This window comes from Rhinolophus sinicus, chromosome 8 (assembly GCF_057876585.1).
Source record: "Rhinolophus sinicus isolate RSI-liver-muscle chromosome 8, RSI-T2T, whole genome shotgun sequence".
Taxonomy (NCBI): Eukaryota; Metazoa; Chordata; class Mammalia; order Chiroptera; family Rhinolophidae; genus Rhinolophus; species Rhinolophus sinicus.
In genome coordinates this window covers 17,098,844-17,125,066 of record NC_142508.1, presented here as the reverse complement: position 1 = coordinate 17,125,066, position 26,223 = coordinate 17,098,844, and the positions used below count along the sequence as shown (strand labels likewise).

General features: G+C 36.4%; 1 protein-coding gene across 2 annotated transcripts in view; it reads right to left on the bottom strand.

Moving 5' to 3' along the window:
• The window catches only part of TNPO3 (transportin 3), a 73,529-nt gene that overhangs the window by 30,174 nt on the left and 17,132 nt on the right, over positions 1-26,223 (bottom strand). For both annotated transcript variants that reach the window (XM_019751530.3, XM_088799922.1), the window contains exons 2-10: positions 17,949-18,149; positions 15,989-16,062; positions 14,510-14,666; positions 8,981-9,124; positions 6,427-6,602; positions 5,762-5,900; positions 4,408-4,554; positions 2,399-2,506; positions 587-678 (exon numbers count right to left, since the gene is read on the bottom strand). In XM_019751530.3, the coding sequence (XP_019607089.1) occupies positions 587-678; positions 2,399-2,506; positions 4,408-4,554; positions 5,762-5,900; positions 6,427-6,602; positions 8,981-9,124; positions 14,510-14,666; positions 15,989-16,062; positions 17,949-18,149 (1,238 nt within the window). The remainder of the gene's footprint in view (positions 1-586; positions 679-2,398; positions 2,507-4,407; positions 4,555-5,761; positions 5,901-6,426; positions 6,603-8,980; positions 9,125-14,509; positions 14,667-15,988; positions 16,063-17,948; positions 18,150-26,223) is intronic.

Below are 26,223 nucleotides of genomic sequence, written 5' to 3'. Positions count from 1 at the left end.
AACTGCAGGTATCTGATCATAACACAAGAAAACTTAACAGATACTACTAGCATCAATTTATAAACTCATGGCACAAAGTAAACTCTGTTTTTAGGGATTCATGTTAAAATCATAAATAGAATTTCCATGCTAAGCAATTAGAAATCAATTTCTAATAATTTAAACATTTCCAATGGCAATAACAAAAATAACTGCCCTTTAGATTCTGCTATTCTTTTAGGTAAAACAGTGCCTATGCCTTGCCTCTCTGAAACTCATGAATGAAATCTCTAAGACAGAAAAAAAGGAGAACAATATTTTTGATTATACCAACTTTCATAAAGGATCCTTAGATGGAAAAATAAATCAGCATTCTTTTCCTAGCATCAAGAACAAAATAATTTTAACTCTAGCAAATGTGGTTTAAACATGGACATCAGCAACGCATGCTACTTTGGGCTAGACTCTACAAGTCATCAGACTAGGTAGCAATTATAGAAGTAAGAAGTTCTAAGAGTTTCCAAATATATACCACATGAGAAAAATGGTATAATTTTCCTTCCTTTGATATTTAGAGTTCCCAGCAAAAGACTTATTAGACACTCACGGATCAACACTCTTTGCTATAGCAGCCATGATAAAGAGAACCGCTTCTGTCACCTCCCAGGGTGGGTTGCCTTCTTTCAGAGTAGAATACAACTAGAGAAGAAGAGGTGGATTACGGATCCATTAAAAGGAAAACAGAATATAATTCCAAAACAAACAAAACAAAAAAATCCTGTTAGTTAAAATAAATCTAGCCCCTTGTTTCTAAATCTAATTAATTGTCTCTCAGAGCCAGGGGAGAATATTATTTTTCTCAGCCTCACTAATCATTATTCTGTAAGTAACTACTAATTTAATATTTGAAATAAGCCCATTTACATTCCCAAGAGTATACCAAGATTACTGTCTGCCCCCACAAAATGAATATTATGGAAAAAACAAAACATATTACATGAGTGTCTTTTCCTGGTCCGGATAATAACTGATAAATACATAAACACACTTAACATTGAGATACAACATAAATCTTCCATATATGCATTGGCTTCACATTTCTATTGTTTTAACTACTTCTCTACATCAACACTGGTAGTATAGCTATACTTCCTAAAAAGTAGCTGCCTAAAAGGACCTATTTACAATACCATGTCGAAGCAAGAGGGGGAAAAAGGAAATCAAGCAGAATATTCAGGGATGTCCAGAAATTTCCCAGGGTCTATCCATCTGTGGAATCTGACTGGGTGTTAGTCTAAATAAGATTTCTGTAGTAAAATAACAGAGACAGCTGGGTAAGACAAAATTAAATAATACTGTTGTTATGGAACTTCACAGAGCCTTTAATATACTATTTAAGTCATTTCCCAATTTTAATTGATAACAGAACCTTTTTTGCCAAAGAATATCTCATAGGACTGGTGTTCCACAGAAAACATCTTGGACAACACTCATGACTTACGTAAACTATAAACTGAGGTCTGGAGAAGAACAAATAATTTGCTCAAAGCCACAGAGCCAGTGAGAGAAGAAATGAAATCTGAGCACAGTTCATCTGCCTGTGACCTGGGGATCTCACTGAATCTGTTTTCTAAGAATCCCCAACCCTTTGTAGTTTGGTCAATAAACACACTTTGATTAATATAAAGAAAAATAGCTATAATTTTATTAATACTTTCTAGATCATATTATGTCCCAAAATACACAAAATGGCTGGGTTACAAAAAATTAGATTAGTTCAGGATTGTTGAAAAAGCATCAAAACTCGTATTTCAGAGCTCAGAGCACGATTAAGCAATATGAAAACCACCTGAAATTATGCTAATGTTAAGTGATGTGGAATGGTGATGATTGCAACCTTACATGAGGTAAAGTGTTACTCACTGTCAGGAAAACCACAGGACTATGAATCTTCTACTCTAGTATAGTCACCTCTGGGATGAAACTGCACGGGAATCTAACCGTAAGTGTGGACAAAGGAAATGCCAAATAACTATAAGAGTTGCCAGGAGTTGGCACATAATTATTAAAGCAGAAAAACTTGCTATTTTTTCCTGTCTGGGTCCAAATTCCCTAACAGTATCTTGGGGACTTTCAGGCTTATCTAGGATGTTCCACTCCAACTAGACAAGTGGAACCGCCCTCATTACCAAGAGTCATAGAGCAAACCGTAACTGAACCATCCATAGACTGCAATGGCTTGTAAAACAGTAAATAAACATAGCTACTATATGCCAGGCAGTGTGCTAGGCACCCGCATATCTATTGCCCTATTTAGCCACTGAGATTGAAGAAAAAGATGGAACATTTATAGAAGACACAGAAGTGAACACAATTAAAGTGAGCATTAAAACTGGGAAGAATCTCCAAACAGGCTTACCTGAGCAAAGCACTCCATAGACCCAATCAGGAAAATCAAGTCTTTCACCAGGTCTGACACCCTCATCCGAAATTCCCCAAAATCATCAGTCTCCTCAGGAACCCCCTCCTGAAATTTCAAATTGAATAACATTTGTTTTAAACTCACTAAGGTTTTCACCAACCTCTAGAAAATCAAGAAGAAGAAAAAACCATTAAGTAGTCTAGTCCCAATGAACAAAAGACCAATCACCTAAATCACAGGATATTTTACTGTAGAGCATCTCCTAAATTTCTAGGTAGGTAAAGTCAATGCAACCTATAATCTACCACCTTTACTATGAGAAGCGCTTTTCTACTTTTTTTTTTTTTTTTTCATTTCCAAGCTACACCTTGTTCTGTTGTTAGAAAAACTTGGAGTGGTGAGGGTGGTAATTTAAGACTTTATAAGCTTATCTAGATAAGGTCTAGCTTTTTAGTACTAAATAAGCCTGTGAAGCTTTATGGTTCAAGACCTACTAAAACTGACCATTATCACAGTAACTTACTACCACAGAATAGAATTTTGGACTTTAAATAGAATTTTATATAGGTGGATAGATACATAATAAAACAAATATAGTAAAATATTAATGGTAAAATTTAGGTAGTAGGTGTACAGATATTCACTATAAAATAACTTCACTTTTGCTGTATATTTGAAATTTTTCATTAAAAAAATAGAGATCATTTACATTTCGTGCATCTTAAATATTTCTTATCCCAATACACTCCTATGAGTAAACACAGGTTTACCAATTGTGAGATGGTTAAGGGCATGGACCATGAAATCTGGAAAAAGCCCTTAGTACTACCGGGAATTGTTGGTCTAGTGCAACCTCCTTGCTTTAAGAAGAAGAAATTAAAGTGAAGGAGTGAGGAGGAAATGATGGCTATCTCAGACGAGGTAATGAATTATAAAGTACTATACACCTATAAGTGCAGGGAATTGACCTGCAAGGGAAATGGTGCGACGGAACTAGCAAAGGGAAGAAGGGGATCGAGCAAGCAGAGCCATTTAAACTAGAGCAGGCCTGCTTTTATATACATATCAGGCTTCCAAGTAAGATGTAGTTAAAGACAGGATTCCTCAGTTAAAAAAAAGTACTGAAAACCACTAGACTAGATCACTAAGGTGCTGTGGAGACACAAAATACCATGACTGAAACAATGCTAACACTAAAATGAAGAGAATAGAGTTTTCATGTCAGAGATACTTGTAAGCAATGGAAGAAAACTCTCTCCAGGTCCTAAGTTAAAGGACAGCGATTAAACCAACCAACCAAACGACAAAAAGGATGAAATAAATGCTGTAAAATCTGAAGAGACTAACCAAAGAATGGACGGTGAAGAGTTACTGAACAGACTATTTTATAATATTTCTAGTATATTTTATTTTAAGCAAATAAATTATTTCTGTATTTTCTTTTAAATTATAACATCAACATAAATAATATTAAGAAAAATGTATGTATGTGGGAGGGAAATCATGTTCTTCTACACATCCTCAAATATTTCACTTCTGTTAGTGAAATCCAATCACATATTTCATACTATTGAGTATAAACGTTTGTATTCTCCTATTCTCCTTTTTTCCATTTAGCATGCCAACTGTCACTATTTCAAGGTATTATTTTTAATGGCTGCATAATGGGACACCAAGTTGCTGCAACATCATAATTGAAGTAACTCTTCTTCTACTGTTGTACATCGGTTTACCATTTTTTACTTTTATAGATAATGCTTTGTACATAAAGTAGCTATTTTTTTTCTTCTGTAGAATTAAGGCACATTCCCAGGGGAATTAACTGGCTCAGCAGGATTGATTTCTTTTTAGGTCTAAAACTCTTCATTATACAGGTATTGATTTCTTCAGTGTAAGCGACAGAGTGATAGAAAACCTGCAGATTCCATTAGCTTTTTCTCAAAAGTTCCCTTTCAAATTAGCACTGAAAAGGGAAGTAAACTGAGATAAAGAAGGTGAGATCTTACATGGTCTGGTTCCAGCTGGCAGTGTCGAGCCAAGGCATGAAGCAGCCTCTGAATGTACGCTTTGAAGATGCCATGAATAACTTCATCATTAGTTTTGTACAAATGCTCCCCTAGTCGGTACCAAAAGTTAAAGGAAATTTCTACTACCTGTTAAATTAAAAGAGAGAAAGACAAAAAGAAATGTAGTAAGATGACTTTTATTATTACTAGGGCCATATAGGAAACAAGATATACTTAATATGAGTGGAACCAGTTAAGAAGCCACATTTTCTCTAGCAGATTCATTTTCATCCTCCCAAATTATCTTCCCACGTTAGACCCAAAACTCCATTTAGGATGACAGGCTTTACATTCCCCTGTGTAGCCCTGAAATAACTTCTCCAACAATATAGCATTGGACTCTGAATTTAGAAAGATAGAAAAATGGAAGTCTCTTGTAGTTTTTCCCAAATTCTGAAATCGTTTCATGTTTGAGATTAGAACACCTCTCATCAGATAATCCATCTGCAAATCCCTGAACATACCAACTTTCTGCCACTTTTATTTGCTTGCTCTCTTGAATAGGAGAGAAAAGGGAGAAAAAGTCTGGGACTTTATCCACAGCTTATCTTACTTATGACACTGTTTAAAGGAGTGATGATTATTATGCAGTGCTATACTTCCTCCCCAAAATGTTTTGAGTTTCATTCAAATCCAGCTATCCTCATGAGATTACATTAAACAAATAAACATTAACTACTCCGTTTACGAAGGGCCCTATATCATTCTTTTCCCATCAAGGATCCAAAATAGAGCTATTTAAAACAACACCCAACTTGGGAGTTCTTATACTATTAAGAGGAGGCAAAACTACTTGAATAAATGAAGAGATTTTTAAAAATCTAGAGAATTTAAAAGAGGCGGGGTGTCTTACAGATTTTGGAATAAAGGAGACTTTTTAAGTACTTCTAATCCCTTTCTCATTTGGAGACAAATTTGGGATGTTAAGACTTGTGGAGGTGTAGTTAAGATGTGGTATTTTCTGTTTGTTTGTTTTGAAGCTGTAGAGATCTAAAGTGTAACTGAAGCTAGAGCGGGGGCTCAGTAGAAAGGTAGCAGGCTTTCTTACTAACGGATTCCTTGACATGCATACACCAGTCAGCCCAGCTAACCAGGTAAAAAAATAGAAAAGGATTCAAAGCAGAAGCCCAAACATAATTTTTTAAAAATCCAGTACAGAGGAAACTCCCACACACATTCATTAAGAACAAGACCACAACTTCCCATGAATAAAAAGCTGGGTGAGAGGCAATGGCAGACAGATGACATGCAACACAGAACTTGGATGACGGCTTTAGCACAGTATAAGCACTACCTCATACTGAGGATGTCCTGCACAGATAAGAAGCAGTTCCAGAGTCCGTAGGTCCCCAAGACCTTGGCCGGGAGTACAAACAATTTTTTCAAGAAAAGTTTCACATAGTTCAGTGAAAATACGGCAGTAATTCAGAACTCTGTAGATGAAAGAGGAATGAGAGCACCAAGTTAGAAATCTGGGTGTTGCATTTACATACTCACTGACAGTTAATCAAATGAAGAAAAGGAGCTTCAGTCCAGTGGACACGTAGTGATCATTTTGTTATGCTGTATGTCTCACAATCTCAGTAACAGCCACCTTTCTTTACATCGTATGCTTTTATACATATAAGCAAATCACTCATGAGTCAGTTCAAATTCTCAGTTACTAAACACTCGTATAAAATTCCCATCAAATCACACTCGGTACTTCAAAGTTCATCCCTAATTCTTTGAGCCTTTCCTGTTCTAAGTGCAAAAAATTACTATTTTCCAAGCTTACAAGCTCCCCTTCTGCATCTATTTAGCCACTCTGGGTTCAGATGAGAATAGCAGAGCATCTTTAGGACGCAGTGTGCATATTTACAGAGTCACGAAGAATCACAAAGGATAAATGGATAATAAAAATGACTTAAAAAAACACCAAGCTGTATTTGTGACCCCAGGACCGTCTTAAACACTTACTTGTCTAAATCTTCACGTGCCACGGCCATATGATAGGCGGTCTCCAATGTCAGAACTCCTTGAAACAGTTGCATGGCTAATGGCAGGTTGGTCTCCACATTCTCAATGGCATAGAGAGCTGAGCACACACAGTCTGAAGCAGCTTCATGTAGGTTGGACGAGGTCTTATCTTGTTGCTGAGGAATAGCAGGAATAGGGAAGAAGTATGATCATTAAGCTATAATCCAAGTCATACACAAATCATTATAGCCTGTTTCTGAACACGCAATTCAAATGCCTATCAGCCTGATAGTCATGGCCTTCGACGGGACAATATCCATCCATCTTCCCAGTGCTATTTCTGATTATTCTCCTATATGCCAAGTAAATCTGCCTTTTCTGTACCTCAGTCATGGTCACACGACTTCTAAAATCCATGTGGTTTTTTTTTCCTTATCAGTCCCTCCAAATGGAATGCCATGTGTTTCCTGCCCTATTTGATCTCTGGAAATTTTTTCCATCCTTTTTCTGACATTCAAGTACTATCTAAAATGAAAGGGTCCCCACAAGGATCAAGGACCCATACATAACACATCAATGTGATATTTCAAAGTATTGAGATTATTAAACAGAGGTTCTTAAAGCTTCTGGGGAGGAGAGGTGAAGGTAACTTACAAAGGAGCAAAAATCAGACAGTTATCCAGCTTCTCATTAGCAATGATGTCTGCCAGCTTACAAGAGGCCTTGAAAATTTCGAAGGAAAAGAATACTGAACTCTATGCCTAGCTAAACCATCAATCAAGAATGAAAGCAAAATAAAAATATTTCTCAGGCATGCAAAAACTCGAAGTTTACTTCCCACATATCCTTCTGAAGAAGGTATTTGAGGAGGCTCAAAAACAGTTAATCCAATCCAGAAGCATAGTAAAGAGAAGTCCCAGGATGACAGCTGGGGAGCAGATCTGAAGAGCAATTGATACAAATTAGAGCAGATCAGAAGGTTCAAGGAGGGAGGCCCCCAGGGTTTCCATTTAGGAGAGTGCAGTTGAGAGGTTGAGTAAATTTAGTGAAAACATACTAGTCTTTTGTGCATAATAAAAAACAAAGACATTCAGAATCTTGGGGTGGGACTGAGTGGTAGATTAAAAAATATTCACTGTATTACTATGTTTTAAAGTTAAATAAATGTTGAGATTTCTTCTTTTGCATGTATCAAGTATTGTATTTAAAAAAAATTTTTTAAATAAGAACCATAGGAGAAAAGGCTATATAATAAGAAAGTCATAGTCCAAACACAAAGCCAACGAAAATATGGCATAATTTTGAACCACTGAATGAATGTAGGAACAAGAATGTATTTGACTGTGACTCTAGAAAAACTCTTCTTTTAAATGACAGAGGGGTCCTGACACTGGATCAGTAGAGAAGATAACATAATCGTGGCACAGTACTTAGCTTGTTCCTTACCCCAGTCTCAACTCCCAGAAGTCACCACTGTTTTGAAATGCATTCTATACCGTCTAGTGTATTGAAGTTTGAAGTGTATTCTAGACTGTCCTCTATTCACATGTAAACATATTTATACATTTTTTTTAAACAAAAGTAGGATTTGAATTTATTTATACTGACTATTCTTCACACCATTTGGTGAGAGGAGAATCAAAATTACCATGACTGAGGTAGGGCACTGAGAGACATGGAGACAAAGACAATTACTAGCAAAACAGTTATCAGCATCCTAACTGAGTCTTAGCTTTTGGTGAAAGAATGACAGCAGAAATACACTAACGATAAGGAAACGTCAAAAATGTCTCCAAGAATGTGCTTCCTTTTCTTTCTTTAATTCACTATCAATCTAGCAGCATGCTACCATCTTCTAAATGATAGTGTACCAGCATACACCCATTATACACAGAGCTTGCCTATAATGTGTTCATGGAGGGAAACCATCCAGGAGAAAGACACAGTCATTCCCATCTGCAAGGACCTGCTCAGTATTTGTGCTTAAGATATGGCTATGTTTCTTGTTCTAAAACTAGACTTACTCTAAGCACTCACTTACTGCTATCTACCAAAACAGAGGAATGTATTACTAGGCACTGTTACTTTCAAAGTTTAAGGAAGAAATGCACAAACATATAAAAAGGCATTACTTCTTATTCTGTTAATCTCAAATACCCCAAATCCATCCTATATATACCCTGATTTTTAATGATCTCTACTACAAAGATAATATTCTGATCTATAACTGTTTCTAAGACCCGATGAACGTTATTTAAAAATACAACTTTATACTTTAAAAACAAGAACCCAATGGTTTTTCATTACTTGGATTTTAATATGTAAATCGTTGGTCTACATATAAGGCTGCTTTCCTATTAAACCTAACTACATTCTATTCTGAGTATTAAAACTAATACCTTGATTAGGTACTTGGCAACAAGGGACACTGCTGCTTTCCTACTATATGCCTCCCAATCACGGTGCAGAAATCTGAAAACACGGTTATGTCCCAGAAAGTTAGTTACTGGGACTATGTGGCAGAAATACTTTGATAAACAAAGCCATTACTTACCAAAACCTCAAAAAGGAGTGCTAGTAACTTATTGTTAGCCATGAAGTTACTGTCCAAAACGCCTAAGTTAAACCAACTTCCCAAACAGCGAAAGACCTTCATAAGCATTTTCTCATCTGTTCCTGCTTTTTCTACACAGGTCATCTGAAAAGAAGAAAAAAGTCGAAACAAACAATGTCAATCTTTATATATAAACCATTATTACAATCACCTTTCAGGTGTAATAATGAGAAGGATGACAATAGTAACAGGGAGCAAAGTGCTTTGTAAGTGCCAGATTTTGTTCTCAACACTCTTGATTCATTTAATCCCCATTAAAACTCTACAGGTAGGTATTATTCTTATTTCCACTTTCTCAATTGGGAAGTTGAGGTACAGAGAGGTTACAGACTCGCCCCCAAATAGATTGTTTCAGAAATAACTTTCTTAGATCCACTTCTGCATTGATTTAATCTTATCGATAGGATGGTCTTTAAAGTAATACTCATCTATACAGTTGATTTTATAGAATAGAAACAGAAGCTAGTCATACTATTGCATATTCCCACATGAAAAGCTGATGTTTCAGCTTCGTCACTAGGATACTCAAGCAAATATGCCATTCCACAGAAAGTCAATCACACTACCATGTGATATAACCAGGTGTTATATTATATTAATTTTTGCTCCAAAAGACGCATGAGAGCCGATGGTCCAGCTAGGTCTTATTTTCAGGGAAACACAGTAAATGTGATAGCTTAGAAAGAGATAAAATGAAAAGTTAGACTAAAACTCACCATTGTTTCTCTTTGCAAACTGTTGTGATGTATATTTTTTCAAAGTAAGTGTAATATAACATTTTCTGGACAAAAAGTGTTTAAAATAACTTTTACAGGCAATGGGTTAGAAACACAATTGCCATGGGGTTTGGAACGCATGGAATCTCATAATGATCTAAATGCTGACATTTGTACTTCTAGGTAGTCACGCTCCCCCTATGCTTGCAGTATCAGGCAATAGTGATTATATATTCATTAATTAGTTTGAATTATACTTAATAGAATTGAAATGAAAGAAGAAAAACAGAAATGATTCAAGTAAGTTCATGGCAAACAAACACACACACACGCAAACACACACACACACACACACACACACACACACACACACGGCGAATCTCTGAAGCTCTTGATGTAAACTCACACACAATTGCTTGGCTTTTATGCTTCCTAAATGACATCTCAATTTTATTAAGGCATAATGTTTACAAAAGGAAGGACTTGACTGTACATTCTAACTACCAACTCAAACTTAAGGATACAATTTTGGAAAAATCCTACATCTAAAACGAGTTGCTTTGGAGAAGAAATTTTGCTAATTAAATCAAATACATATCATAAAGCGTCAGAACTAAGAGTTACTTTCAGTTCCTCTTTGAGAACTATATTATTAAAAACCCTTAAAGTAAGGCCTCAAAAGCTGAAGGATAAATGCCAGAAGAGCTCATCAGTAGACAAACAGCAGAAGTAAAGGAGAATTGATCTTGGATTAACAAAATGGAGAATGAAGGGAAAAAAACATATTAGAGGCCAGGCTCAGTTCAGTTCACCCATAAGAGCAAGAATAATAATATTAAAAACCTTTAAAAGTTCAATATATTTAAGAACATGTCCATTTGAATAGACTGAAAAAGTACAATACTGATGAGAAAATGGGATGGAATAGAACCATTAACTGAATGAAAGGTTTTAAAAGGCCTTTGGTACCTGGTATTATAGGCAAACACTATTTTTCTTGGCAATTTTGGCCTCACTTCTTCCTCTGGGTTCTGTAACATGACAAACTACACGACAGAATTATCGACCTTATTAGGTACCACAGGGATATATTTTTCAGATTTCACCACAACAAATCAAGCGATCACCTGTTGTCAATTATAAGGAAGTGCCAACTAAGCCAAGCACATGCCTTGGGAGCCTGTGGCTGCTGTACTGACCACTGTGGCAGTAATGATGGCTATAAGGATGGTCGTGTCAACTGGGTTCTTTGACTTCACTCGAGTGCTTACAAAAAAATGACAAGCTCAGATCCATTAACTCAGCTCAAGTCACAGTCTGAGAACCAGAGAGTTTCCATGACAGCTGCAAACGAAGCTCTTATTTTTTGTAGCTACAGGGCTGATATTGCTGAAACTCATACACAAAATTTAATTGTGTGGCTTGCTGAATTAAAAACAACAGTTGAATTTACACTCTTACCAAGTTTCTCATGTGAAAATTAGGACACTGATAAAGAATGGGATTCTTTGAATGCAGACATCTGTTTGGACTCTAATGAAACTGATAATCTTGAACCCCCAGGTCACTTTGAGTCTCCCTTACCAGTGGAAGTAGCCTGCCTTCCAGTGTTTGAGAAGACTAGCCTTCCTCAGCTTGAAAGCCCTAGAACAGGGGTGTCCAAACTTTTTTCAACGTTTTTTACCAAGGGCCATATGCGGTAAAATACACAAACAGCCGGGCCACTCACTCGAGGTGAAGAATGTATTGCCTCACCTGGTTTATTTAAGTAAACTAAATATACTTTTGGAATTTGCTGCGGGCCAATTAAAAATGGATTGCGGGCCGCAGTTGGCCCGTGGGCCACAGTTTGGACACCCCTGCCCTAAAATAACATCTTCTGAGACAGAACCTTTGAAAAGGGATGCCCTACCACGATCATCCCGTGACACCCATAACTAAAGTCAAATCTCAGCAGGTTCTAGGGAGACAGGTGCACACAGGAGGAAATAACTTGCACACCAAGAGAATTGTAAAACTTTGCTAATATGGATCTGAAGAAACCTGGGGAATATTATGTAGCAGTGGGTTCTAAGGGAGGCTGGAATGTAACACTAGATTGAACCAAACTCATTTATGAGTATACTTCCTAGAGATTCTAGATGTAATGAGTTTATGGAGCCTCTGGGAAACACCAATAGGAAAATCATAGTGCAAATATCTAGGATTTTGTAGCAAATCTATGCCCTCTCGTGCAGGGAACTTCCTTCCTTTTGAGAAGCAGCGTCTGGCTTGCTGCTGAGCCTTGGTCGAGACTGCACATCTAACCATGGACACCGGGTGATCATATGGCCTGGGCGTCCCCTCATGGAGCTCTGTCTGAACTACCTGGCCATAACGTTGGGCATGAGCAGCAGCAACCTGTCAGCAAATGGGAAGGGCATATAAGACACTAAGTTCAGAAAGGTCTGGAAGGTACAGGTTGCGTGAGCAGGTGGCTCAGATTCCCTCAACACCAGCTCTTCCTGCCTTGATTCATCCCCCTCAATCATGCGCATGGCCTCCTGGGGTATTCATTACGACCAGAACTGAAGAAGAAAACTCAGCCTGGATTACAGATGAACCTGCACAATATGCTTGTTCCCCCTGACGGTGAATGGGTGCAGCATTACAGCCCCGCACAGTGGCCTTCGTGAAGGACTTAGCGGTCCACAAAGTAGGGATAAAATGCACATGAAATACCTGGGATATATTCCAGCCAAAATGTTCAACCTTTAAAAGGAATCCATCCAGCCTTTCAGTCTTTTTCAACCAGGGTTCTGGGGAAGAATTAAATCCTGCAGAACATGACTGAGTATTTTCTCGATTATTCTAAGGGTGGTATAGAGCTGGTACCATTATTAATGCATAGGAGAAAATTCATTACATATAATGGATGCCTTATGGCATTAAGGCTTAATTCTCTTGAGGAATCCCTACAGAGAAGAGCTGCTTTAGATATAACTTCCAATTAGAGAAATTACAAAGAACAGAAAAACAAACTAAATGAAACAAAGACAAGGCAAACAGAAAATTCAGAAGGTAAGATATTCTATAAAACAACTGGTCCAATCTCTTCAACAAATCAGTGTCGTTTTGAAAAAGGAAGAGGAAGAGAGACTGTGATTGAGAGTTATAACAACCTGATACAAGGCATGGTTCTAAACTGGATATTGATTGGAAAAAAGGCTGTGAAGCACATTTTAGGACCAATGGGGTGTCAAAATTGACGAGACCTTAACCAAGACAGGAAGTGGCAGGGCCTGTAGGAGGAGCTCTCACACCCTGTGTGGGTCCACCAGCCCCGCAGGAAGAACTCTAGGGTTACAACAGAGTTCCAAGATTGTAACAGCCCTTCCCCTTGACTTCCTCTTCCCCTCTGAAAAGAACTTTCTGCCTCTTCTTACTTCATTTCGTGCATGTGGCTCACCACGTCTATGGGTACGGGATTGCAATCCTTTCTTTTTCCCAAATAAATCCTTTTTGGGAACAAAATACCTAGCCAACTTTTTGTTTACAACCAAAAACTGGGAATATGAATATGGTCTGGGTACATATTTAGATGACATAAAAATTTACTGAAATGGAAAGATAAAGCTGGATGACTGAAAAAGCAGGCTACAGAAGGGTAGGTAAAGTATCTCATTGGGATTTTTAAGATCTGTACATAGGTTCACAGAGGATATGTACTAAATGGTTAACTGTGATCTCCAGATAGTATGAACATAATGTGCTTCTTATTTTCCAATTTTCTATAATATTATTTCTTAAAACAAATGGTTAGTTGAAAAATACATTTAACCAGTGAATTCTAATACCAAACTGAATACAATTTTAAACTTTTGTTTTTTCAAATAAAAAGCTTTATGATGTTGCAGAAGTATTGAAACAAATCCCTGAAAAATAATCTACTACAACCACATGACTGAGAACACTGAGCTGGACTATAAAGACCTAAAAATAAGATGTGGGCCAGATAATCGATTTAATACCATCTAAGTTGAGCAAATATTTTCTACAAAGGGCGAGGTAGTAAATATTTTAGGCTTTGCAGACCATATATGGTCTCTGTAAAAAATAGTGGACACAGACAATGTGTAAGTGAATGGGCATGACTGTTCCAATAAAACTTTATTTACAAAAATAGACGACCAGCCCATGGATCATAAATTTACCCACCCCTAGTTTACAGCATTAAAACTTCCATCTAATCGAAAAGGACATGATCACATTTAACTCTTTTCTAAAAGATGGTGTAATATTAGCTAATCTATAATTGTGAGATTGCTCAAAGGTCAAGTGAAGTCTTGTACCACCTCCTTATCAAAAGCTCAGCTCATCCTTCAGAGGATACTTTCCTGAAGTAAATTTATACACACTTCCCTTAGTATGGTCCTTCATCAAGAGCCGACAGTTTGTAACATGAAGAACAAGGGATATGTAATCAGAAAGCCCAAGTTCAAATTCTGAATTAACAGTTGTATGATTCTAATGCCTGTTTCTCATTCATAAGGTGGAGATGACACCACTCTCTCTCACAGCATTACTTAGAAGCTCAAAAAGTATAGTTTCTGAAAGTATTTTTTAATTGTAAAGCATTATATGAATGCTACAGTAATACCACTGCCAAATTTTGCAAAGAAAGCTATTTCACAGTAATGCAACTGAATTATAAAATAACCACCATTGTTTTTTTTGCCCCTAGGCAGCAACTCAGTATTTCAAACCTACTCACCAATAGGGATACCACTGTACTAGAGTAGAAGGCCAAATCTTCTATAATTTCTGTGCGACGGTTAGCTCCAATTCGTAAGGAACGACTATGTACTTCTTCAGGTAACACTGTAAGGATCTCCAGCAGAAAAGGCAGAGAAGTTACATCATTGCTGTACCTGGAAAAGAAGAGATGTGTTACCTAGAGTCTGAAAAAAACACCACCACGTAAGGTAACAACAGCCATAAGAACATCCTCATGACAACAAAAGCAGCTTCTCATTACTATTAAAGAGGAGAAAAAAACTATATATCATTTTGTGGAAAGGTATCTGAAAATCAAAATTTCAACTTGCATAATCTTTTACCCAGCAATTTCACCTCCAGAAGTTTATCTCTCAGGAAAATCTCACACGAACATATAAAGTATACAAAGATGTGCACTGCAGTATTTTTTTATCATAGCAAAAATACTGGGAAAATGTAAAGGTCCTCCCCAATCAGACAGGATAAAAAAGCCTATAGACAGTCATATAATGGAACATATGTAGTGATTATAATGAGACATCTACGTCACTAACATGAAAAGATGTCCACAATGCATGAAGTGAAAAAAGTGTATGAAACATATTACATAGGAATGAACAAATACATACACAGGCATATGTATACTAAAAAATGTATGCACTTATTTACTATAAAATGCTTAAAGGAAAGTTTAGAGGGCTAGATAGCCAATCATTAATAGTGGTAACTTATGAAACACAGGAATATGGAAAGAGAAAGTTGTTCACTTTTACTTTGAAAGCTTCCAAACTGTTAGAATTTTTTCAAGGAGCATGTGTTAATTTTCTAAATAAAAATTTTCTTAAAACAAAGCATAAACTATTCATATAAAGTCTTTAATGACACACTATAGTTGGAGGTACAAGACTTCCACTTTATTCAGAAATAATTTCCTGACCAAATGCCAAAAATGCAAGTAAATATCAAGGTTATCTTGCCAAGACCATGAGGAAATGCTTTATTCAGAGGAGGAGATTCCATCTATCTACAAACAATACTGTCCTTTTGATAGACATGAAACAAATCCCACCCCTGGTCTACATAATATCATACAACCTCAATATATATAAACATATTTAGACCAAAGAATGTGGTCTATTTTCAATTTAATGTAATCTTAAATATTCTGACAATATTTTTACAGAACTGCTGTTAACGGGAGTGGTCCACGAGGCAATGAAAGACTTTGCTGCAGTTAATTCAAGAGATATGTATGTGTATAAATTATGAGGATCTTTTATGTCCCACACAACGTAATTCTATAGTATTTAAATTTTAAATGATTGTCTTTTAACCTAACAAAGGTTCATAATAAATAAGTCTATGTTAAGAATTTGGGGAAACAGTCCAAATGTCTAGCTACTGCTAACAAATCTCTCAGTGTAGGTTAATGGTAATCCCAAATACGAGCATCCAGTCAATACAAGTTACTTACTTCTCCACCAATGTCTGTACACATCCCTTCCAGGAAGGCATCTGTAGGGCAAGGTCTGCTATTGCTAAAGCCAGCTGAATCACAAGAGAGATTAAACAAATTAATAGAACAGATGAACAGAAATAGGGTTATCATCACTATTAACTGAAAAGTAAAGAAACTACATTTTTTCCAAACAACATGACAAGTAAGACTGACACCCCCACCCCCACCCCTCACCCACACAGCTATCTACATCACGTAAACTCTTCTAGGCTAGCTACAAATCCTAGGATTTAAAAGGTAACCTTTAAAAATGAAAAAAAAAACAAAAACAAAAAAACCAACAAAAAGAAGAAGAAGGAACAGACTACAGATTTTCCTCAGAATATATCAATACTTACTTTTATTTGGCAATACCATAGAACTTCATGGACAGATAACTTATACTTTGCCAAAAGGCCAAAGCTACTGACAAAGTCAGCGCATTGACTCACTCCTCAAGTAATGGATTGCCATTTCCCTTCTCTTTCCATTTCTCATCTTGAAGCCTTACGCAAAAGCCTCCTTCCTCTTCAAGGGCACTTCTATGCCAGGCAGTCAACACATGTGAGTATGTATTCACTGAAGCTTTTTCTTCCTAACGTAGTTCCCTGTCTAAGGGGGAAAGGCCAAATGCTCTAGTTCACCATTTCATTCATGGGACTTTTACTAGCCAATCAGTCCAGAAAGGATTTTTTTTTCCAAAGGAAACTATATAGACCTCTGACCCAGAATAATACAGTACTTTCATCATCTGCAATTTTAATAGTGGGGGTGGGGGAGGGCACATGGCTTCCAGTGAAAACCTATACTCACCTCCTCCACTTCTGGTATTTAAGTTAGCTTAAAATCAAATGAACTCTAAGATTAATATAAAAGATTCAAATTTTCACTTTCTATTCATTTAAAAGAATATGAGCTGTGATCAAACAATACAGTGAATGTTTAAATAAAAAAAATTATTACAGAAAAACACATTGCCATTAATTCCCCACCCCAAGTACTCCCCCTCACTTCGAACACACTTATCCCATCGTTCTTGCCACTTTCTGAAGCAGTTCTGGAAATCCTCTTTCGTGAGTGTCTTTAGTTGCGCTGTCGTGGCTGCCTCGATGTCCTGAATCATTTTGACTTTGGGGAAGAGCCAGAAGTCACACGGTGCCAGATCTGGTGAATAAGGTGGATAAGGACACACCATAATGTCTTTATGTGACAGAAATTGCTGTACCAGAAGCGATGTGTGACACGGAGTGTTGTAATGATGGAGGATGATTTACATTACACTTTAAAACATCTTCTCTCAACCATAGCTCACACCCGACTGCACCAAACAAGTTGAAACTTGTCACACACTGTTACTAAGGTTCAAGGCCCTGCTTCCTGCATTGAAGAGTCCTGCCTTTCCATTGGGTGGCCTGCGGCAGTAGCATTCACCGTATTTTGTGACTACCACGAAAAGGCTCCGTGTCACACATCGCTTCTGGTACGGTGATTTCTGTCACATAAAATCATTACAGTGTGTCCTCATCCATCTTATTCACTGGATCTGGCACCATGCGACTTCAGACTCTTCCCCAAAGTCAAAATGACCATGAAAGGTAAACGTTTTGAATCAATTCAGGACATCAAGGCAGTCATGACAGCGCAACTAAAGAAACTCACAAAAAAGGACTTCCAGAACTGTTTCAGAAAGTGGTAAGAATGACGGGATAAGTGTGTTCAAAGTGAGGGGAACTATTTTAAGGGGGATTAATGGCAATTTGTCTTTTACTGTACTAATGTTTTTTAACCATTCACCGTAGTTTTTGATCACACCTCATATAGCAATTAGTGTAAAATTGTCAACATTACTTCACATGGTCTAGCGATATCAATCGAAATTAACCTGATAAATCTAAATTGCCCCACAAATTCCCCTAATGATAAGCATAGAATTTACCTGTGTTACAATGACAGGTGACAAGTCTTTCAAGTTCTGGATATGGGTTAGTAATGAGTCCCTTAAAGAGGCATGAGAGTCTGTGGGGAGCTCATAAAATGAGGTCTGAATCTTCATTTTCATGGTCTGTGCAGCAAAATAGCATGATTCCACATCCTGTCGAATTTGTAACAACTGGTCTGAAATCTCCCATGCATGAACCTAAAAGCAGATCAGACAAAATGTCTTAAGGACTACTTTTCTAAATAATTTTAATATCATATCACCTCAATATATACAAGCATATATATATATATATATATATATATATAAACATCAATATATAAAAACATATTTAGACCAACGTATAATGAAAGAAAAATCTGACAACTTACCCAACTAATTCAGCCAATACATCAAATTACATATTTATAGGCCCTGTTCAAAAGTTATCACCTAAAATCTTCTCATTCTAGAAAGGCATGAGAGTTATCAATAGAATCAATAGATCTAATCTTGCTGATTAAAATCATTAATTATGTAGGGAGTAGATTATGAAGAAAAATGTCTCAAAAGTTCCTACTAAAACTAAAATGTCACTATATAACTTTCCAACCCTAAGGTTGGATGTTTCTTCTCTTTTCCACTTAAAATAAATACATCTTGTTCACTCTAAGAATTGAGTGTGGAAGCTATTTTAATGTATCTATAAATAGGAGAATATATTTCATAGTAGTCTCAACAGGCCTACATTTCAATCTTTAGTTCCTGAATATAACAGCGGAAAAACCATCTCACCCCAAGTGACTATTTCACATACTTCATTTTTTGATGTATTTAAATTTGGCAAAGTGTTATACATGCTACTAAAATCATTTTCACAGGAGAATATAAACATATCTACAGAAATAATAAATAGACCAAAGCATAGAACTGGGTTTCTAACAGCTAGTCATAGTTATAGAAGGGAGTCCTATTCTGAAACATAACTTTGAGAACAAAATTGTGCAGTACACAATAGGCAACAATTAACAACTGACAAATTCTAAAGCAATTCTACACCACACCACCTCTTCATTGGGAGAAGGCTAAAATGAACTGGCAATGATGGACTGAAAAGATTTTTTTCAGTCTCAGTACATGAATAGAGCCAACTGTGAGGAGAGATCACATAGATTTACCTAGTCAATTTCTTATGAAGATGGAGCACTTCATAAATAATACACAGTGATTCTTCAAGATTTTTCCAAAGATAAACAGGAAGTTAAGGAACAGAAACAGAATAAATAGCCTGTACAAGCTAACAAAGTAAACTAAAAACAGAGACCCTGAAATTCATGACAGGTTTACTGACATAAAACTTAGCTTTAAATCAGTAAGTTGGTGGAAAATAAGCACGAAACATTAACATCTTTCCAGATAAAATGTGTTTTATTACTTTTTTGGGACTTTGAATCCCAGCATGTGGCAAAATATCTTCCAGCCACACAGTTTTTAGCCATTCATTATCCAACGGGTAACCCAACCACATCTATGATTTAACAGGCCATCAAAATATATTTTACTCAAACTGATATTTTAAAAAATAGCAAAAAGATTCTATGAAGCCTTGCAATCACCATAAATGTCCTCATAAAAACAGAGCAATTAAACAGCAAAACCAAACAAAGCACAATGGACATTTACAACAAAACTAGGTGTTCCCTAGTTATCTCCAAGAATATAAGCAGTTAGGAATAAAACAGTGACATCTACAAGACTTGTACAATTCCAGTTTCAGTAAAAGCAGAGGGAAACAACAAGGTAGCTAATGGATCTAAGAGCAGAGGAAACCAAAAGAGCCAACAGGTATTCACTAGAAAGCACAGGGAGCCAATTTGAAAACTGTATTTGAAAAATGGAAGAGGTTTTCGTGAGTAGAAGAGGTCTACAGTCTAGCCTCTATAAACTCTTGAAACTGAAGAGCCAGGACAGGGCTCCAAACTGAGGAGAAAGTGCTGTGAACAGAATCAAAATTATACAGGACAAGTATACTAGAGACAAAGGGAAAAAGGAGAAGGCAGGAAATCTTAGACCTAAAACCACCATATTTGTAAACACTATCTGAAAACAACAGAAAAGGAAGCTCCTTAAAGTTGGAGGTATTATACTATCCTTAGCCACGCCTCCTAAAAGTTCAGAAAAACTCATTTCACAAAAAATAAGCAACTGAGGTCAAATGCCATCTATAGCTATGGGGTGGAGGGAGGAAATAATGAAAAGAATAATGTACCTAAAAGAAAAGTAGGCCAGAAAAACATTTTAAAAACTAGTCTAAAGTCCAAAGGACCTAGGAGCTAATCTGAAAGAGCTTCCAATGGCCAAAGCTAGAAAACCTGGAATAACAAAGTTAATTACAATAGTATCTGATTATAACTCAAAAAAGAATATCTATGAGTCCTTACTGATGTGAATAACAACTGAACAAATAAATAACAGGGGAGAAGTTATTGTAGGATATAGACATCTTTTTACAGAAGAATGCTAGCAATGACTGTAGAAGGAATAAGAGAAGCAGAAAATCTCCATTAGAACACTACAGCAATAACTGCTATAGAGGTAAGATTCATGGATAAATGCTAGTTAGCAGGTGAAACTTGAAAGTGAAACATGATATAGCAAAGTATCTCCCCAAAATATTTATTAGTTACTGTGGTGGTTTTACTGTTATGTCCTCCAATTTACTGTTATGTCCTCATGGAAGAACTGAGACTGCTCTACTAGAGACAATGTAAATGAGACCAAGTCTGAGAAGTCATGGAATGCAATAGGTGCCCCGTTAAGTGGAGTCTCCCAGCCATTTCCACAGTGTCAAGCATGCAAATGAAGCTATCGCAGAATCTTGACATCAGCCCATCCACCAAATGGGTGCCTCATGGGGCAAAGAACTATTTTCCAGGGAAACCTGCTTGCATTCGTGACCTACACAGTCACGAGGTACAATGAAATGGTTTCTGTTTTCAGTCACTACGTTGTGAGGTAACGTGTCTCATAGCAGGAGAGCAGGAGAACAATCAGTATGTGCTTCCTGATGGAAGAACAGGACACCACAATGACAAGAGATTTGACTCTGTGTCTCATCAAGCTTCTCGATCCAGGGGCAATTTGCAGAAAACAGAACAATATCACAACTATGCAATCAGCAAAATCTAGACTGTAGGGAAGCTCAACACAAATGGTCCAGACTCGACAGATAAATCATCTGTAGACAGAGAGAGAACCTGAAGATTTAAACACATTCAAAAGACGTATTTTAAATATAAACAGCAAGACTGAAGTGCAATGTGGAAGAATACCCACGTAGGTGATAAAACTATAAAGAAACACAAAGAAGGGTTTCCTATGAAACGGCAGTGGTTCCTTTCAGGGAGAGGAAGCAGTTGTGTCAAACAGGCACAAGGAAGCCTTCTGGACTGGCCAGTAAAGTTCTTGACTTCGGTGGTGGGTATAAGGATGCCCGTTTACAGTATTCACCAAGTTATACATTTGTTTTGTGTGGTTTAAAAACAAAATAGAACAAAACAAACAAAAAACCCCAATATTGCCCATTAAATTGAGCTAGAATGAAGTCTGTCTCCTAAGTGAAATCTGTCAATCCTTGTGAAAAAGTCATTGTGTAGTGCCATGTTGTTCTTTAATCTGAATGACAGAAACTAGCAAAAAATACCAACTGTATCATTCTAGGTTATATATATTTCTGACTTAAATATTTCTATTTTCTTAAAAGGAGATTTCAAAAAAAAAGAAGGGCTTCAAAAGTCAAAACAAAACAAAAAGGACGTAGTATGTCCTTCTGGAAACTGGTAAACTTGAAGGTAGGGATGATGCAAAGATTTATTTTTCAAGCACCTTTAATATGTTTGAGTATTTTTTAACATGTCCTTTGGAATTGCCTTTAAAAATAAAGATGGATTTGCATTCCTAATATGGAAAGACCTCCAAGATATACAATTAAAAAACAAAGATGCTGATCTTTTAAGATCTCTTTCACAAAAATGTAATTTACCCACATTGTTTTAAAAAACATAATGAAGCTTTTTAACCCACAGGAGTTAGTTTTATGCCCTATATGCTCCCTAAGTAACCTCAAGCTATCACTCTCATAGCATTTATCAGGTGTTTCAACTCTGGTTATAAAACACTAGCTGGCATTACACTACTTTCCTAGCCAAAAACAAGACAAATTAAATACCAAAAACAACCTGTTTGAAGACATCAAAACTACCAAGACAATGGGCCACTGTGAGCTGTGCCCTCCACAACTAGATCGCAACAACTACTTGACTTGGAGATGATGGGTCCTGGAAAAACACACTTAAAATAAATAAAAAAGTTTTTAAAAAACGACCAAGATAGCTAGAACGCAAGGCTACAGATTCCAGAGACACGGAATGGAAGAGTCCATCCCAATATCTGGCTCCACTTTTCCTCTCATGGCATTTGCCTATTTGAAAATGGAAGACAAAAGGCTAAGAAGCTGAAGAGCTATGGGCAGCCTCATTGGACTGAGGAGATGAAAACAAATTCAGAGCTTGCCAAGGAGAGTGAACACCCCAGACTTTCAGATGTGACCTACTGAAAGAAACAGGAAATATATCTCAAAGACTGAACCGTCTCCAGGAGAGACCAGATGTTAGGCCATAAAACAAGTCTTAATAAATGTAAAAAGACTGAAACCATAGAAAGTATCTTTTCTAATCACAATGAAATGAAACTAGAAATTAATAGCGGAAGGAAAACTGGAAAATTCACAAATATATTCTTAAATAACCAATGGGTTAAAAAAGGGAAATTAGAAAATGAAAATGGAAACAATATACCAAAACTTATGAGATACAGTAAAAACTTATAAAAATTTATACCTATATACACTTACATTAATAAAAAACTTCTCAAATCAACAACCTAACTTTAACTTAAGGATCGAGAAAAAGAACAAACTAAACCCAAAGCTAACATAAAAAAGGAAACAATAAAGATTAGATAAAAGATATAGAAAATAGAAAAACCAAGATTTCATTCTTCAAAAAGATCAATGAAATTGACAAGCTTTTCGCTAGATTAACTAAAAAAAGAGAAATGAAATGACAGAACATTTTTACCAATTTTACAGAAATAAAAGATTGTAAGAAATACTATGAATAACTACACCAACAAGTGGATAATCTAGAAGTAGACAAATTCCTAGAAACAGACAACATACCAAGTCTGAATCAAGAAGAAATAGAAAATCTGAATAGACTACACTACTATTAAAGAGACTGAATCAGTAATCAAAAACCTCCCAACAAAGAAAAGCCCAGGACCAGATGGCTTTACTAGTGAATTCTACCAAACAATTAAAGAAGACTTAACACCAATCCTTCTCAAACTCTTCCAAAAAAACGGAAGAGGAGGGAACATTTCCTAATTCATTCTATAAGGCCAGCATTACTCAGATACTAAGACCAGACAAAGATACCACAAGAAAACTATAGACCAACATCCCTTATGAATACTGATGCAAAAAGAAAAGAAAAAAAACGAAACTCAACAAAATACTAGCAAACTGAATTCAGTAGTATATTAAAGGATTACACACCACGACCAAACAGAATTTATTCATGGAATACAAAGATGGTTAAACATATGAAAATCAAACAGTGTAATACACATTAACAGAATGAAGGAAAACAAACAAACATTTCAATTGATACAGAAAAGGCATTTGATAAAGTTTAATACCCCTTCATGATAAAGACCCTCAACAAACTAGGAAAAGAAGGGAACTATTCTAACCTAACAGACCATACAGTCATGCACCACATAATGATGTTTCAACAATGGACTGCATACACACAGTGCTCCCATGAGATTATAACAGAGCTGGAAAATTCCTCTGAGTCGTCGCTGTCATAACATTGTAGCAGAATGCACTACTCACATATTTGTGGTGATGCTGTGATAAACACACCTACTGCACTGCCAGTCATGTAAAAGTCTAGCACATACAGTTAGGTACAGTACACAGTACTTAGTAATGATAATAAACAACTGCTACTAGTTTATGTATTTATTAAACTATCATTATTTTAGAGTGTACTCCTTCAACTGACCTAAAAAAAAGTTTGCTGTAAAACCGTATGTTATGTAGGCAGCACCCTTATACACGGTCGGACAATTAAGTTCGCGAACTCCTACTAGAAAAAGTGCTACATACCTCATTGCTGAATATCACTATGGTCACCTTCGAAGTACTCCCCTTGGGAAGCTACGCACCGACGCCAGCGCCTAGTCCACCCTTCAAAGCAATTTGGGAACTCTTTTTCTGGAGTGGCCATCAGGGCTGTCATCGTATTACTCTTGATGTCCTGAATGTCATCAAAATGTCTTCCTTTTAATATTTCCTTTATCTTCGGGTAAAGAAAGAAGTCATTGGGGGGCCAAGTCAGGTGAGTAGGGAGGGTGTTCCAATACAGTTATTTGTTTACTGGCTAAAAACTCCCTCACAGACAGTGCCCTGTGAGCTGGTGCATTGTCGTGATAGAAGAGCCATGAATTGTTGGCGAAAAGTTCAGGTCGTCTAACTTTTTCATGCAGCCTTTTCAGCACTTCCAAATAGTAAACTTGGTTAACTGTCCAGTTGGTACAAATTCATAATGAATAATCCCTCTGATATCAAAAAAGGTCAGCAACATCGATGCAACAAGTTCACGAACTTAATTGTCTAACCGCGCACATCTTGTGTTTACCATCTCTTGATCACATCGTTTTTCTTGTGCTTGACTTAACCTCATATTGTTTTACAAATTCGGTGCAGCCTACATGTACAGTATTTATAAAGTCTATAGTAGGATATAGTAATGTCCTAGACCTTCATATTCACTCACCACTCACTCACTGACTCACCCACAGCAACTTCCAGTCCTGCAAGCTCCATTCAAGGTAAGTGCCCTACAATGGGTATACCATTTTTTTTATCTTTTAAATCGTATTTTTACTGTACTTTTCTAATGCTTATTTTTCTTTATTTTTGTTAAAACACAACTGGCATACAATATTATATTAGTTTTAGGTGTACAACACAGTGACATTTTCTATGTTTGGATATGTTTATATACACAAATACTTACCATGTGTTACAACTCCCTATAGTATTCAGCACTGTACCATGCTGTACAAGTTTGTAGCCTAGGAGAAACAGGCTATGCCACATAGCCTAGGTGTGCAGTAGGCTACACCACCTAGGTTTATGAGTATACTGTCATGTTCGCACAACAACAAAATCACCTCATGACGAATTTCTCAGAACATACCTTGTTATTGACACATGACTGTATATGAAAACTCACAATGCCATCATATCCAATGGTCAAACACTGACAGCTTTTCAAAACTCTAATATTACGAACAAAACAAGGATGCCCAATTTTGCCCCTTCTATTCAACATAGTATTGGAAGTTCTAGTCACACCAATTAGGCAAGAAAAATAAAAGGCATCCAAATTGGAAGGAAGGGGTAAAATGATGCCCACTCACATATAACATGATCTTTTATGTAGGAAACTCTAAAGATACCCCAAAAACCTGTTAGAACGAATAATGAATTCAGCAAAGTTCTAAAATACAAAATCAACACCCAAAAATCAATTGTTTTTATACATTAATAATGAACAATCTGGAAAGGAAATTAAGAAAACAACTGCATTTATAATAGCATCGAAAAGAACATAATACTCAGGAACAAAATAAGAAAGCAAAAAAACTTGTACTACATTGAAAACTACATAATACTGCTGAAAGACATTAAAGAAGACACCAATAAATGGAAAGACACCCTGTGTTTACAGACTGGAAAACTTACTACTGTCAATACTACCAAAAGTAATCTACAAATTCAGTGAAATCCCTATCAAAATCCTAACGATGGTTTTTGCAGAAATAGAAAAATCCATCAGAAAATCCATATGGAATCTCAAGGAACCCCAAATAGCTAAAACAATCTTGAAAAAGAACAAAGTTGGAGGTCTCACATTCCCAAGTTCAAAAGCATTACAAAACTACAGTAGTCAAAACAATATGGCACTAGGATAAAGACAGATATAGAGATCAATGGAACAAAATAGAGTCTCGCAAATATAGTCAAATGATCTTCGACAAGGGTACCAAAATTACATGATGGGAAAAAGAGCATCTCTTCAATAAATAGTGTTGTGAAAACTGCATAGCTGTGGCAAAAGAAAGAAGTTAGACCCATATACAAAAATTAACTCAAAAT